Below are 16,823 nucleotides of genomic sequence, written 5' to 3' on the forward strand. Positions count from 1 at the left end.
ATTTATCAGTCTATGACATTAAAACATTAAATCTTTTAATTGACTGCCTGTTCTCATCATCTCTCGCTCCGTCTCCATCCCAGAAGCCCAGCAGCGCCTCCTGCTGGTGACCGTGTTTGCTCTGAGCGTTCGTTACCAGCCCGTGGACGTCTCCCTGGCCATCTCCAGCGGGCTGCTCAACGTGCTGTCCCAGCTCTGCGGGACGGAGACCATGCTGGGGCAGCCGCTCCAGCTGCTGCAGAAACCCGGAGTGTCCCAGCTCAGCACGGCCCTCAAGGTGGCCTCCACGCGCCTGCTGCAGATACTGGCCATCAGCACCGGGTAGGAGCTGTAGGACACGAGAAACTGAAGGGACGGAGTCGCCGTGACATCTCAAGTACTTTAAAGAAAATATTACAGCTGTGTCTTTTCTTGGATTCGCAGGACGTACGCGGACAAGTTGAGTCCCAAGGTTGTCCAGTCGTTGCTGGACCTGCTGTGCAGTCAGCTGAAGAACCTGCTGTCTCAGGCAGGAGTCAGTCTGCTGGCTTCTGGGAAAGACCAAGAAGACAGCAAACTGGAGGACAGTGCAGACTCTGAGAAGAAAGACTTCAGAGGTGAGAAAGCAGTCCGGTGTCAAAGACATGTTGCCCCTCGTGTTTGATGATTGAATCACGTGAGCAGAGTTGTTTTTTTTTATTATATTACTTTTGTGTCTTTATTATACAAACAGAGCAAAACCTTCCACACTGCAACAAAAAATAGATGCAAGAGCAAAACTATTGACACTAAAATCAAAAAAAAATTTTCTATAGCAAGTAAAATAAATTAGTGATCCAAAAGTTTTGCTTGCTGATGATCTGAATCTTGTCGGCAAGCAAATATAAAGATAAATTCATAGATAACCTCAGTTTTTCATCAATAAAATCTACTAATAAAAGCAAAGATAGCCACTGTCAGCTTTGCAAAAAAATACATAGTAAAGCATATAAATATAAGAAATTATAATAGATATATAACTTGGCAGTGTGTAAATGATTAAAGCTTAAAAATGCTGAAACCAGAAACGTAACGTTTAGATTCTCTGATATCAGCAGGTTAGAGCAGGATTTCTTGTACCTACAGTAGAAATTACTGAAATGTAAAGTGTAATTATATTTGTGTTCTTGTGTTTGGTGTTTTCAGCTCTGATCCGTAAGCAGCACACCGCTGAGCTACACCTCGGGGACTTCCTCGTCTTCCTCAGGAGAGTCGTGTCCTCCAAGGCCATCCAGTCCAAGATGGCCTCCCCTAAATGGACCGAGGTGCTGCTCAACATCGCCGCACAGAAGTGCTGCTCAGGTAGAGGAACAGCTCGAGTGTGACGGCGCAGACAAAACACAGATAAAACACTGCTGAGATGTTAACTCTTTGTTCCTGCTAATTGCAGGAGTCCCTCTGGTGGGAAACTTGAGAACTCGGCTCCTCGCTCTTCACGTCCTGGAGGCCGTGCTGCCCGCCTGCGAGGCCAACATGGAGGACGACCAGATGACGCAGGTAAGCCTCGTGCTTTGCTTTGCACAGATCCTCAGGAGCAAAGCGTTTGCAGTCAGCGAGCTGATATGATTTGTTCTCATCCAGGTTGTTGAGCGGCTGTTCTCCCTGTTGACTGACTGCATGTGGGAAGCTCCCATTGCTCAGGCCAAGCACTCGATCCAGATTAAAGAAAAGGTCCAGGAACTCAAACTTCAGGTGTGCAGCCAGCTTTTCTCCTTTTCCTACCCAGTTTGTCCCGATAGTCCCTGTTTGTTTGAGTGACCGAGAGTTTCTTTAACGCACAGGGAGAGGCGGAGGAGGAGGACGAGAACCTTCCCATTCAGGAGGTGTCCTTTGACCCGGAGAAGGCCCAGTGTTGTGTGGTGGAAAATGGCCAGGGGCTGACGCACGGCAGCGGGGGTAAAGGCTACGGCCTGGCCTCCACTGGTATCTCCTCTGGGTGCTACCAATGGAAGGTACAGTATTGTATTATTATAGTCACACATGACACAAAACATGATGATGTAGTCTTCCACCGTTGCTGTTCCTCATTTTGGTAACATTTTATAGGAAAACTTGATGAACTCAACAGTTAATGTGTTCCCATAGTCCCAATGTAAGGAGGTTAGAGGAGGAACAGAGGAACTTGTTATTCTAAGTGTGTGACAGCATCATGGAAAGGATCCCTACAGAGAGAGACCTGGAAGATCCTTTTGGTTTAACCACAAACAGCACACACACCAGACTACATTCACAAAAACACTAATTTTACCTCACAGAAAACAGGAGTGGCTGGTTTCCCGCTGCCTCGATCATTCAGGTTGTTTGTGTTCTTGTGTGTTACACAGATATTACTTTGGATCCAAACGAACCCGTTAAAACACAGAAATCACACAATAACACAAACAAACTAACAAGTTTAGGCAGCGGTAGATCAGCAACTCCTGTGTTCTACAGTTTAAAATGTTTTTGTCATTGGAGTCTGGTGTCCTTAAAGAGTCTCTCTCTGTAGGGATCCTTTCCATGATGCTGTCACACACTTAGAATAACACTCTGAGCCTGTCAGTGGATCAAACAAGCTCTTTTAGTGGACGTGCTTTGATTACATTTGCAGTCTGACTCATGGCTGCCAGCTGAGGCGATCTACTGGACCAACTCCAAAACTCTCTGTACCTTCTAGTTACTTAGACACCAAAGTAAACTTACAATAACAGTTGGAGAAATGAAGCCACCCTGGCTGCTTTTACCAACTTGAAAAGGATTCCTTCACAATATGTTCCTGTTAGTGACACTGTATGAAATAACATGATTCTATTGATTGCCTCTCATCTGGAAACTAAAATATGTAGAAATCAGGCTCCGGATTAAAGATATAAAGTCATTCTTTTGGAAAAACCCTCGTGAAGTCAGCTGAATGTCCAAGAAGCTCTCTTCATGTTTGTTGTCTTTTGATATTGATGTTTTCTTTCCACTTTGTAGTTTTACATCGTGAAGGAGAACCGAGGCAACGAGGGCACATGCGTAGGCGTCTCGCGGTGGCCCGTGCACGACTTCAACCATCGCACCACGTCGGACATGTGGCTGTACCGAGCGTACAGCGGGAACCTGTATCACAACGGGGAGCAAACGCTGACCCTCAGCAGCTTCACGCAGGGAGACTTCATCACCTGCGTCCTGGACATGGAGGCCAGAACCATCTCCTTTGGCAAGAACGGAGAGGTGAGGGACTGTGGAGCTCAGCGCCAGACACCGTGGCATCATGTCGGTTAATCCGTAGATTATTTTCTCCATGAATCATTTGGTCTCCTATTAAATATAGAATAATTTAAGACCAAGTAATGAGGCCAATCCTCACATTTGAGACCCTGGAAATATCCGTTTTTGTAATTTTAGGTGAAAAATGATTGATGAATATTAAAATAGTTGTTGACAATCTAATATTTGATTAATTTACTAACCCTAAATAACAGTTAATCAGTTTTGTATTCAATTTCAAATATAATGAATATGATATAATATATAGAATTTAAATATATTTCAAGCTGTGGTAATGATTGCTAGAAGTCTCTGGATTGTTGGAAATAGCACATTTTTGCTTAAAAAATTACTTAAAAAGTTAATTAATCATCACAAAAAATGACAATTAACTTTCCGTTGATTGAATAATTGGCTAACTGATTGATCACTGCAGCTCGAGAACATTTCATCATGTTTTTGTATACAGGTTCTATTTTAGATATACTTAAACATATAACAAGCTGTATTGATGATTGCTAGACTCTCTTTGTCATTCCTCATACATACTCTGAGAAATAACCTGCTGATTACTGAGGACAGAAAGACAGTTCATACAATGTGCAATACTTTCTAATATCTCCCCTTCTTTTTTTTATATTTCTCCTATGTTTATTGTATTGTTTCTGTTTTATCTCATCTTATGTTATCTTATGTCTAACTTGCTAACTTGTGCTTCCACAGGAGCCAAAGTTGGCCTTCGAGGATGTTGACGCCACAGAGCTTTATCCCTGTGTGATGTTCTACAGCAGCAACCCAGGAGAGAAGGTGAGAGGACACACACACACACACACACACACACACACACACACACACACACACACACACAGGCTTAGGCCTCTGTTTGCAGCGACTGCGTTTACGTGCTCCAAATGTTTTTGATCTTATTCAGAGAAGACGGTGTTCCTACGTAGGGCTGCGTGCTTTGATTGGAGTAAAGTGGAATATTGGAGCAGCTTGTGCCATTTTGCTCCTTTTTGTCATAAATTCCTTAAATCGAAGTCTGTCAGAAGTGTTTCAACAGTTGGAGTGTTTCTCTTGTGGTCTTTTCTTTTGGGCAGCATCTCTACTAGCAGCCCTGCAAACTGTTGGCTGGTTGGTTTGTTTACTACTACTACAGAGCTGACTGTGAATATGTTGCATAAATAAAACCTGAATATATATCAGCATAGCCCTGATGTCTAACTTCTACATCCAGAATATTCTGTTTACATGATCCAGGTCAAATTCTCATCTATCTTGTCCCATTCGGGGGTTTAATAGTGGAATACTGTTATTATCACTATTATTACTCCTTTATTTTAACAGGCTGTCTTGTTGAGGTTGGGATCTCTGTTTTTTTTTTAAAGAGAGACCTCTGCACAATAAAAACCAACATACAGTTTAAAACGGAGGAGATGCACTTTATATTTACACATATTTTGCAGCTCATTCCACCTGTTTGCAGTGTAATACCTGAAAACTACATTTTCCAGGTTCAGTGTGAACAAGAGGCATCGTGTCAAAATGTCCTGTGCTGCCTTCAAGTGCAACCACAGAGCAGAAGAGCTTTATTAATAAACAACACACAGCGCTGCTCCCTCCTGTTAGTTAAAGAGGAGTGTGTGTGTGTGTGTGTGCATGTCAGCGGTTAGTCAGCCAATCGTCATGTCAGCGCTGATTAATGTTCTCTGTTCTCTAAATACAGTAAATCAAACACACTCGCTCACCCTGCAGACACGAGTGTTTCAGCTCAGCAGCCAGAATCAAACATTTATTGTTCTCAAGTCAAACATGCCAGAAGATTTGAGATAAAAAAGTGTGTGTTTGTTGGTTTAAACATCTCCTGGTAACCCTGGTAACCCTGGTAACTCTGGCTTTCCATCTGCAGCCGAATTGTGTAATAAGTTGTGATGCTTGACCATAAAATAACCATAAAAACTGCTTCTTTTGGTTTCATGTTAATTCTCTGTGTGTGTATATATTGTATTTATATATGAGTGTTCTTCTTTCCCAGGTTAAGATCTGTGACATGCAGATGAGGGGAACACCACGGGACCTCTTACCTGGCGACCCAGTCTGCAGCCCCATGGCCACCGTCCTCGCCGAGGCCACCACGCAGCTGATTCGCATCCTCCATCGCACCGACCACTGGACGCACCGCATCAACAAGACCCTGATCGAACGGCTGCACAAGATCAAACCCTGCTTCAGGGAGTCAGCCAGCGCGTCTGGCAGCGGCGGCGGTCAGAGGCTGAAAAAGAGTCGCTCGGTGCAGAGTCGCGAGGAGCACGACGCCCAGAGAGAGAGCCAGGAGGCGCCCGCGAGGACGGAGGAGGAGAGGGGGCGCCACGGGCGGCAGCACGGCTTGGGGGAGCTGTCGGAGCACCACCTGAGGACGCTCTGCACCGAGGTGTGGCCGGTCCTGGCGGTCATCGGGGGCGCGGACGCCGGCCTGCGCGTCGGCGGCCGCTGCGTGCACAAGCAGACCGGGAGGCACGCCACTCTGCTGGGCGTGGTGAAGGAGGGCAGCACCTCGGCGAAGGTGCAGTGGGACGAGGCGGAGATCACCATCAGGTACCGTGGGAAAAGTCTTACTGTGGCACCTTTTATGTCACCTTGCTTTGACATTTCACTTTGTGGATGTGTCGCTATCTTCGTTGTTACTGGTATATTTTAGAGGTAAAACAATTTAACTTTTATTCTGACTGATCGCTGACCCTCGTTAACCTCATTAACCATTTAACTACATGAACATGTAGAATGGACGCCATTACTACAGGTGTGTGTTTTAAGTAAGAGCTCCTCACCAGTGAAGTAACTAAGACTTTTTTTTGTGCTGTGGCGACCTCGGCTCAAGTCCGGCAGCACGTTCCTGCGAGGACGGCTGTAACCGCCGCCGCTGTAGTCACAGAGGATACGCCCTCCACCTTTTTTCTGTCCTACTTCAGTGAAATGATCCGCCTTGCTGTGCGCAGAGGAACACAGATCCCACATCTGTTCATCTTCCTCATTATCACTGTACTTGTGCTGCTTTAGATTGTTGTATGCTTCCTACAAGCACTCGTATGAGCAGCATGAATATTTTTAGGTGTTTAACTGACAGCATTAATCGGTTAAACGGTAAATTACTAGCATCCCTACTTTTGACACCACCGGCCATGTACTGAGTGGTAAAAGTGTTCGTACTGACCTTTAGGCCTCTGAAACTATTTTTCTTCCAGTATTTTGCTAAATAACTATTTGAACTGGGGGAAGCGGCTTAAATTACTTCCTGTAAGGGAAGATCACGTGACTGTCGGTCCAACAGCAGTGCTACAACGCATGACGCTCTTTTCTGGACACTAACGTGACAGATGGAGCCGATTTTGTTTGCCGAGTGTTTCTCCACTGCCTTTGTTCTCATACCTCTGACGCTCTGCGTTAGTCTTTTGCTTTTTAACCTTCTGTTTTCCCTTGCTGTGATTTAAATGTTTTTTGTTCTCGACTCGCCCTTTTGCCTCCATTATTAATCCGTTACCCTTTCGCATGGCCCAATAACTCAGCATGTTTTTGTGCCATGCCCACACATTCCATCTTTTTATTTGTCTTGCATGCTGTGCTCTTTCTCTCCTGCCCTGTCCCTCACTTTGTGTTTCCTTCCCTTGTCTCTTTTCACTCTCCACTCCCTTCTATTAAAGCTTCCCAACTTTCTGGTCGCCTAGTGACACTCCACTATACAACCTGGAACCGTGCGAGCCGCTGCCCTTCGACGTGGCTCGTTTCCGTGGCCTCACTGCCTCGCTGCTGCTGGACCTCACCTACCTTACCAGCATCCACGAGGACACCGCCGCCAAGCTCAGCGCCCGGCGCCACGACAAGAAGCATCGCAACGCGGCGTCGACCGGGCACGAGCCGAGCAGCAACGAAGACAAGGCGGACAACGAGGGGCACAACCGTAACGAACAGAAGGATGCCGTGGGAGCATCACCTGGAGCGGCTCCAAACACCGTGACCTCTGACATGCGTGTGTCCCACAGCCTGGATGAGGTGAAAGCACACGTGGCGCCCAACTCGAAGTCAGAGAGCGAGATCTCGTCTGTGGTCAGCGGAGGCGGGAATGAGACCCTTTTCACCGCAGCCCCTCACGCTCCTGCTGAGGGGAACAGGAAGAAAGGCCACGAGCACGGCGGCTCCCGCAGCCACGAGACTTCTCCTTCCTCTATTGCCACCCAGTCGGAAATCCACGCCGTGCAGCTGTCGTACCTCTACCTGGGAGCCATGAAGACCCTCAGCGCCCTGCTGAGCTGCAGCAAATACGCTGAACTGCTGCTTATTCCAAAGGTACTGTAGCTCGTTATGTTTACTCACACAGCAGCAATGTACCTCTTCTTCAGTGGCAGGATGAAGCTCCTAAAGGATAAGTTGTGTTTTTAAACCTGGGCCCCACTTTTACTTGTCCATGTGTCTAAATTACTGGTAGGTACAAAAAGTTTTGGAATTAATCCAGTGTGTGACAGCATCATGGAAAGGATCCCTACAGAGAGAGACCTGGAAGATCCTTTTGGTTTAACCACAAACAGCCGTTATATCGCTCTCTGCACACACACCAGACTCCATTCAGAAAAACAGGGATTTTACGTCTCAGAACACAGGAGCTGCTGGTCTGCTGCCGCCTCGATCTGTTAGTTTCTTTGTGTTAATGTGTGTTACACAAATATTCTGTTGGTTCCCTTTAAAGCACCAAAGTCACAAACTAACACAAACAACCTGACCGAGCAGTAGACCAGCAACCCCTGTGTTCTGTGGGGTTTTGTCATTTCAAACCCAAAATATCTTTAAAAATGCCGACGTTATCCTTTAAATGTTTCTCTCTCTCCCTGAGAGTTGGATGAAAACATCGCTGCCACTCTCATATCTGTCTGTTTAAATATGAAGTTGGAAGCAGCAGCAGTCGATTAGCTTAGCTGAACATAAAGCCGTGAAACACAAGGCATCAGCTCGTCTGTTTCTGTCCAAAGGTAAGAAAACCTGCCCACCAGCACCTCTGAAGCTCAATAAAAACACACATTATATCTTTTTATATCTCTTTTTTTATCTGTGTGTAAAAATAAGAAGTTGTGGCTTTACTTGGGTTCAGTGCAGAAACTGGGATCATTAATATTTAACAGACAGATGTGAGACGAGTATCAATCCTCTAATCATTTCTGCATAAAAACTTCCTTTCTTTATGTTTATATATTCCTTTTAAATTGAACAATTAGAAGACTCTGGGTACAGAAATGTGGCTGAGAGTGAAATCTTACACCTGAAACACATCCAGGTCTCATATTACCCACAATCCTGTCAACTCATTCTCTCCTCTGGCATCAAGGTGTTACCTGAAGCAGCACCCAGTGGACACAATGCCGATCTAAATGCCAGCACCAGCGGAAGCACGGCTGCCACCTCGCCAGTGTGCCAGGAGGAGGTGGAGATGCGTGCGGCGCTGCAGTTCCTCATGCGCCATATGGTGAAGCGGGCGGTGATGCGCTCCCCCATCAAGCGGGCCTTGGGCCTGGCAGACCTGGAGAGGGCGCAGGCCATGATCTACAAGCTGGTGGTGAACGGGCTGCTGGAGGAGCCCAGCGGGGGGAAGGCCAAGCCGGGTGAGAACATGTAGAGAGCTGATCGACCCGGAGAGTTCCTTATAAAGAAAAGATAGTTATCAGTATTATTATATCAGAAACACCTCCCCCTTTAATGGTTTTTCTTTATTTTTATTATTTTCTTTGTTGTAGATTAATATTGAAGACATCAAAACTATGAAGGAACACATGTGGAATCATGTAGGAAATAAAAAAAAGTGTTAAACAAACCAGAACATGTTTTATATTTTATATTTTATTTATTCAAAGTAACCACCTTTTAGCTTCGACGGCAGCTTTGCACACTGTTTGCATAATCAGCTTCATGAGGTCTGGTGCTCTCTGCAGCTGGAGTAAATATAGATAGATAGATAGAAATACTTTATTGATCCCAGAGGGGAAATTCTGCAGCAGCTACAGCAGCAAAAGAGCAAAAGCATAAAAGTGACCACCACCATGAATACAACAATAAATAAGCAGATAAATTGATAAAAAGATTAAAACCAAAGTGCGAGTTAAATATAATAAAATAAAAACTATAGTGCACATTAAAGAACAGAAATACATATTTGTTAAATAGCAGAGGATGCTGAAAGCCAATGTTTGAAGAAATACGGTACGACCACTGCATCGGGGGGCCGATAATAAAAACCCACGCTGCGTCTGGGAGACTTTGATGATGATACTTATGGAGAGTAATATGCTCATTAGAAACGGTGATGTTTAACGTCAGGAATGTTTCTGTGGTTCATCGGCTTCTCTTTAGCTCCGTCTGTCTTTCCGTCTCCTCCAGGAGTGAGGACTGAGCCCGAGGGCGAGGGGGAGGGCACGGAGGGGGAGCAGTTGGCTCAAACCCCGGTCACCACCAGCCCCTCTGCCTCCAGCACCACCTCCTTCATGAGCTCCTCGCTGGAGGACACCACCACCGCTACCACGCCCGTCACCGACACCGAGACCGTCCCCGCCTCCGAGTCTCCGGGGGTCATGCCCCTCAGCCTCCTCAGGTCAGAACAGACGTCAGACAGCCTCGTAGGTCATGAAGGGTTGAGCTGAGACGATTATTTCAATGCTTCTCTGTGACGTGGCAGGCAAATGTTCTCCAGCTATCCAACCACCACGCTGGTCCCGACCCGTCGAGCCCAGACCCCTCCGGTGTCCTCTCTGCCGACATCCCCCTCGGACGAGGTCGGCCGCCGGCAGAGTCTCACCTCCCCGGACTCCCAACCCAACAGGCCCCAGAACAGGACGGGTACCTGTAAGTACGGCAGATGGATGGAAACGTCTCAAACAAAACACACAAGCTTCTAGTTTGGCTCACTAATGCAAAATTATTTGAAATTCTCATAGAAATGCAGCAATTTTCTTAAATTACTTTAAATTTAATGCTCTCTGTTGTAAAATGTCCGTCCAGCTGGTGATTAATAAACAAATAGACTTTTTCCTCACACACGCCTCATTCAGTCACCTTCACCTGCTGATCGACTCAGTTGATCCGGATGCATTTTCGTTTGCTTAGTCCAGTGTGACATACTAACACATCCCTACTGCCAGTGACGTTGTCAACCATGACGTCACCTGTTGGTATTTTTTGGGGGGGCTGCTGTTTTGAAGTGTCGAGTTTGGCTTTTTGAGCAACACCATCCTGGTTTTTGGAGCCAGAAGCCTCTGACGTAGTGATTTCAACACACCTGTTGGTGCTCAGGGTCAAACACAGTGAGTTCTGGGAGTAACACCTCAGTCCTTTGATAAAAGGCTTCAGCTGTGTGAGTCAGCACCTGTGAAGCTCATCGTGCTTCTTTAAAGTGAAATAATGACTTCTGGCATTAATGTAGCTGCTCTTTATGTCAGACGAGCCGCTTGTGCTTTAATATAATGAAAAAAATATAGTTATTCCTTCCTTTAATCCTTTTTTACCTTATGGAACAACTAATAATATGATCATAGTACACATGCATCATAAAAACATGAGAAAGTTTACAGTTTTGACTTCACATCAGCCGAGGACATCAACATAAGGGACGACATCCATTTTAAAGCGAACAAGTACGTTCACAACGCTCCGTGTCAGTTGAATTGATTGAAAGCTTGTCTAGTTCTGCAGATTGTTTCGCTACGATGGGGCATAAAAGTTTACTAATTTCAGTACTGACATGAAGATTTCAGAGGCTCAAACAGTCTTATGTGATGTAAATAGTTCTGGTGCAGCGTGCAGAGGACTTGTACTTAAGAGGACGTGTGAGATACTCGGGGAGTTTTCCAATAATTGATTTGAGAATAAAGAGGATGCAGTGCTGTTCTCTTCACACCGTCAGCGACTGCAGCAAGAGGTTTATGTGCATGTCTGCAGTCCATAATGGATAAGAAGGCTGGAAAACAGCTTTGCTCGTTCATTTTGTTAATGTTCTTCTGAAAGCACAGCTTGTCATCAGGCCAGAAGCCGAATGAGGATGCCTTTTCAATGTGTGTCCCGTTAAGAGCTGTAGTAAAGATTTCTAGAAAATGCATTTAGGTCAGAGTTAAACAGCAATTTAAGATCCATTAAACACAGAAATCAGAAAGCATGCACAATAAAACGCATTCACACTTCAAAAGAAACAGATGAGAAGAAGAAAAACCAACTAACCATGACTTTAACATTCTGTATGATAACAGGGACGCTCACATGTGACTTTCAGCCCTTTATCCCAGATTTCACAATAGTTTTTAACAGATTGTTGCGTCTGTTTGCCGCAGCTCTGTCAGACCCCAGCAGCAGGCTGTCCACGTCTCCCCCTCCTCCCGCCATCGCAGTGCCCCTGCTGGAGATGGGCTTCTCCCTGCGCCAGATCACCAAAGCTCTGGAAGCCACTGGTCAGTCCCACTGTAGTTCACTCCAGTGCAATTTGATCCCATTTATATCGATAAAGTTTGGATGAGTTTTTACGCTGATCAACACAAGTTTGCTGGAGTTAGTTTGGCTCATTTGGTCAGACATCACAGCACAGTGGGAGTGTGTATTCAGGCTACGTCAGCGATTTATCTTTTGATTGTTTTTATCATAAACTGGTAGAAAAAGCTGTCTGTGATAGTTTGAACAAACAAAGTTAAAGATATTCAGTTTACAATCATATAAAACAACGAGAAACAGCAAATCCTGAAATTGGAGAAGCTTCAACTGCTCTCAAAATTTTTGCAATTCTTTGGTTTAACCAGAAACAGCTGTTATATTGATCTCTGCAAACACACCAGACTCCTTTGATAAAAACGTTACTTTAATTTCACCTCACAGAACAGTCTGCTGCTGCCTCGGCTGGTTAGTTTGTCTGTGTTATTGTGCAACTTTGGTATTTGTGAAGGTTTTGTTTGGATATAACATAATATTTGTGTAACACACAGTAACACAAACAAGCTAACTGATAGAGGCAGCAGTAGAGCAGCAACTCCTGTGTTCTGTGAAAATAACTGCTTTTGTCAATGGAGTCTGGTGGCTTTGAAGAGAGCGATATAACACTGGACCAATTGCAAAACCTTTTCAACCTACCTGTGATTTAGAAACCAAAATATGTAAACATAGATTTCAAAATGCTGAATTTACCCTTTAAGTAAAACAATGTAATAGAATGAGTTTATTTATTATTATTATTATTTAATTAGCAGAGTGTGTGTGATGGAATGGGATATTGAGGCGTGTGATCCCGTTGTCTCAGGGGCTCGCGGGGAAGCAGACGCCCAGAACATCACAGTGCTCGCCATGTGGATGATCGAACATCCGGGTACGGAGGACGAGCACGACGAGCCTCACACCAGAGGAAGCGGCGTCGGCGGCGACGGGTCCGACTCGTCCTGTGCGGGCGCCGCAGCCTCTGCTGGAGGCAAGTCTCTGGACCGGAGCTCGTACCTGTGCTCTCCTGGAGACATAGCCAGCGCAGATGCTTCAGAGATGGAGGAAGGCTTCAGCGAGAGGTACAGCTCGGATTCTCACATTTAAGTGAATTCGTAATCGAGGTCTTCGTTGATCCAAAATGTTGGATCTCTCTCCTTGTGAACTTGAGTGGGCTTGTTTCTAAATCTAGAGAAAATTTTACTGAACTGGGAATTAAATTAAGTTTAAATTAGTACTCTTAGTAAAGGCAAAACAAAGTGAAGATCACGGCCGTAAACGTCTGATCCAAAGCCAGGAGGAAACCAAGAGAGAACCCCCAGAATAGTTCCTGTCAAGTACCCACGAAATAACATAAAATAAACCATAAAAAATGTGTTGTCGCAGCAGCACAAGAGCAGAAATCAGTACAGAGAAATAAAACAGGAACCGTTCAGCAGAATTTGGAGACAAAGTTACAGGTAAAGTGACAGTAGTGTGATAACCAGCTGCAGAATAAACAGTGCACAGACTGATGAAATGATTAAGAAACAGGACCTGGGTTGTCTGTATTCTTATGGAGCTGTGATAGAAGTATAATATGGAATATATAGTGAGGGACTAGCAGAGGCTGGTATTAGGTGGAACGTACAGATACAGATGGGCCACGACATGGAGGACCTTCGGTCCTGCTGCTGCAGCGCCAAAATGAACCCGGACCCTTTTCTCCTTTAAATAAAAGTATGGAGGGATATAAAACAGACTAAATGGGCCACAAGGAACTACGGCAGTGAGGAGAAACTCCCCCGACTGTCTACTGTTTCATAAAATATGGTCAGGACAGGTTGATTGTGATCTAAGACAGGATTAGAACTGGTAAAATTGTTTCAATATCACAAACAAGATATTTAAAATTAGCTGGTTGTGTCAGAGGTGTTAATCAGGCAGACCGCCATTTTGGAAATGGTCACTGGGTCACATGACCATACCAGGAAGTTTAGCAGCCGTCACTGAGGGACTTCTGGGGTTAAGTTCAAGGATGAAGCTGTAAAGGGACATTTCCAGAATATTTAAAAGGTCTGTGACACCTGTGTGACCGTGGGTCCTTATGGGAACGTGGGAATGTGAACATTAACACATCCTGTCAGGGAAGAGGAGGAGCGAGGGGGAGCAACAGTCCTGATTGGCTGCTACTGTAGTACAACACAATATCACAGCAATAAGACAAGCTGTGTAATGTGATATGTACAAACACGTAACACGATGTTCTCCTGAAGTTGGTTGAGTTATGGGAGAAACTAGAAAATGCTAAAGCAAATAAATGGAGGAATTATTATGTATTATTTTGGTGCTGTGATGTCCACAAATAGGAATATTTCTTAAAGGCATCTGGTTTTAGGAAAGATGTTTTTTCCTTTTTAGGTTTTGTAAAGTCAGGCAGGGCCAATTAATTTCACGAACATGGTTTGTTAATAACAGCAGGTAGTTAAAGGGTAACTCTGATTCTGGTCCAATTCCAAAGCTTTTTATACCCTCCAGTCATTTAGACACCAAAATATGTTAAAAAGAAAAAAGACTAACTTCTCCACCTTTTTAGAATTTCAACAAAAATGTTAATATTCAGTGTTGATTATCATCAAAATGACTGAAAGTGCATGCACATTAAATTAAAGTTGATGTTTGTGCACCTTGTAGTCCTGAGGGTCTGGACCAGGACAGTGCCTCAGCCTCCAGCAGTGCTCCGCTCAGAGGCCGCTCTGCCGTCGGCAGGAAACACCGCTTCGACCTGGCCGCACGCACGCTGCTGGCCCGCGCTGGTACGATTATTCCACAATCTTTTATCTGTCTTCACATTTGGTGTAAACGGAGAGCAGGTTGTCCCCCACTTTTCCTCCCCCCTTCACTCTGAACTCCTCTCCCCTCCCAGCTGGGCTGTACCGCTCGGTGCAGGCCCACCACAGCCAGTCACGCCGGGAGGTCTCATCCCTCCAGCAGCAGCAGGACCCGGGCGCCCTGTACGACTTCAACCTGGACGAGGAGCTGGAGATGGACCTGGACGAGGAGACCATGGAGGCCATGTTCGGCCAGGACCTCGCCAGTGACACCGACATTCTGGGAATGTGGATCCCGGAGGTACTGGACTGGCCAACATGGGTGTGTGTGACTTTATGCTCTGGCTAGAGGGCTGCCATCACCATTCTGCTCTTCACCTGCCCCACATCACCGCTCGCTCACAGAAAGCCCCAGTGGTGGAAGAAGTACTCACATCCTTTAGTCAAGTTAAACATCACACTGTGAAAGTCCTGCATTCAAACCCTTACTTCACTAAAAACAAACGTACCTACATTATTTCAAAGTAAAAGTGCTCGCGGTGCATTCAGATGCTCCCTGTCTCCTGATGTACCTGATTAATATCACTGCTGCATTAATAATGTCTTCATGTTGCAATTTACTGCTGCAGATGTTTATGGTTGAGCTCATTTTAACTGCTAACTACATCCTGTTGGCTAGTTTAACCTCCAGCCGTGCGTCATGGGATGTAAAATCATCCTATGTGAGAACCATACATCTCTAAAATGTCCACCACTTTGATTACTTTGGTCTGTTTGTGCAGGTCGTGTCTTAAATGAGCTTAAAAGAGTCTTCACACTTGTCTAAAAGGCATTTGTAGGCAAACTTAATGACACTAACAGTAAAGAACGACGTTTATCTGCCAAAATAATTTCTACGTTTTAGCAAAAACACCTTAGACTTTATAGAAGAAGTGGCTGCAGACACCTTGACGTCAGACATTGGTTTGTAGACGGACTCAAAGTGGCATTTTGGGCGTCGCCATCTTGGTTTTGGAGCCAGAAGTGACGTTCATTCATCCTCATTGACTTCCATCCAATCAGACTTCTGTTTGGAGGTTTATATACAGTTTATGTTCACAATCAATGCATGTGGAGATGTGTGGTTTTCACAGGATTTGGTTATTTTCATTACAGATTTATCTGCTGGTTGTTTTTCTTAATCTATTATTTGTTTGGTCTGTTGAGCTCAAAGCGACGTCTCCATTCGTCTTGATTTGTTCAACAGTCGGAAACCCAAAGAAACTCAATTTGCCGCAGACAGAGAAACAGAGAAAAGCAGAAAATCCTCACATTTAAGCAGCTGTGCCAGAATTATTTTGCCATCTCTGTTTGTTCAGGGTTCAAAATAGCTGCAGATTAAATTTCCTGAACTTCAACTAATCTTGAATCGACAAATCGTTTCAGCTGTAACGTGAAAACTGTCTGAAAGATGTAGTGGAGCAAAAAGTGCAATACAGAAATGGAGATACTTGAGTGAAGTACGAGTACCTTGTGTGAGTAAATGTGAGTAAATATTCCACCACTGGTGAATTCATACTAAACACACGCAGCTTTAACAGTCAGACACTCCCACACCTCCCTGAAGGTCTCCCCAGTCAGCGGCTCTAACTGGCATGAAATGAACGATCGATAACGACGCTTCGGGAAAGGAGCTCATTAATGCAAAGCTGTCATTGATTCATATTTCTAGCACATCGCATGGATGCCTAACCAGCTGTTCTCAACATCTGTGTCTCTCGTGTGTCGTGTAAATTCGCGTTTGTCTCCGTGTGTGTGTGTGTGTGTGTGTGTGTGTGTGTGTGTGGTTGCGCCACACCTCGCAGCACGTGTGTGAGACAGACGATCGGGACGAGGTGGTGGTGTGCGAGCTGTGCGAGGCCAACGTGGCCAACTTCAACCAACACATGAAGAAGAGCCACCCGGGCTGCGGCCGCAGCGCCAACCGCCAAGGCTACCGCAGCAACGGCTCCTACGTGGACGGCTGGTTCGGAGGGGAGTGCGGGAGCGGAAACCCTTACTACCTGCTGTGTGGGGGCTGCAGGGAGAAGTACTTGGCCATCAAAAGCAAGGCCAAAGTCCCCATCGTGGAGAGGTAAACACACCTGAGACAGATTTATAGGCTGCTGTGTTTCTGCCCCATTACACCTGCTGATAGCTGCTGACATCAGCTCGTCTCAGACAACAAGTCATTTAGGAGCCGTGTCTCATTACAGAGCAAAACACGTCCTGCTCAGTAAATAAATGCAAGATCGGGAATGA

The 16,823-nt window shown here is 45.3% G+C and overlaps 1 protein-coding gene across 3 annotated transcripts in view; it reads left to right on the plus strand.

The window, feature by feature from the left end:
* The window catches only part of herc1 (HECT and RLD domain containing E3 ubiquitin protein ligase family member 1), a 78,730-nt gene that overhangs the window by 32,744 nt on the left and 29,163 nt on the right, over positions 1–16,823 (plus strand). For 2 of the 3 annotated variants that reach the window (XM_070830829.1, XM_070830844.1), the window contains exons 29-46: positions 84–321; positions 424–596; positions 1,165–1,320; positions 1,409–1,515; positions 1,600–1,710; positions 1,800–1,970; positions 2,974–3,213; positions 3,973–4,056; positions 5,285–5,844; positions 6,948–7,590; positions 8,621–8,894; positions 9,667–9,877; positions 9,962–10,128; positions 11,607–11,723; positions 12,560–12,815; positions 14,407–14,528; positions 14,639–14,865; positions 16,388–16,656. In XM_070830829.1, the coding sequence (XP_070686930.1) occupies positions 84–321; positions 424–596; positions 1,165–1,320; positions 1,409–1,515; positions 1,600–1,710; positions 1,800–1,970; positions 2,974–3,213; positions 3,973–4,056; positions 5,285–5,844; positions 6,948–7,590; positions 8,621–8,894; positions 9,667–9,877; positions 9,962–10,128; positions 11,607–11,723; positions 12,560–12,815; positions 14,407–14,528; positions 14,639–14,865; positions 16,388–16,656 (4,126 nt within the window). The remainder of the gene's footprint in view (positions 1–83; positions 322–423; positions 597–1,164; positions 1,321–1,408; positions 1,516–1,599; positions 1,711–1,799; positions 1,971–2,973; positions 3,214–3,972; positions 4,057–5,284; positions 5,845–6,947; positions 7,591–8,620; positions 8,895–9,666; positions 9,878–9,961; positions 10,129–11,606; positions 11,724–12,559; positions 12,816–14,406; positions 14,529–14,638; positions 14,866–16,387; positions 16,657–16,823) is intronic. The other variant, XM_070830834.1, reaches the window with a different exon arrangement.

This window comes from Pempheris klunzingeri, chromosome 1 (genome assembly GCF_042242105.1).
Source record: "Pempheris klunzingeri isolate RE-2024b chromosome 1, fPemKlu1.hap1, whole genome shotgun sequence".
In the NCBI taxonomy this organism is placed as follows: Eukaryota; Metazoa; Chordata; class Actinopteri; order Acropomatiformes; family Pempheridae; genus Pempheris; species Pempheris klunzingeri.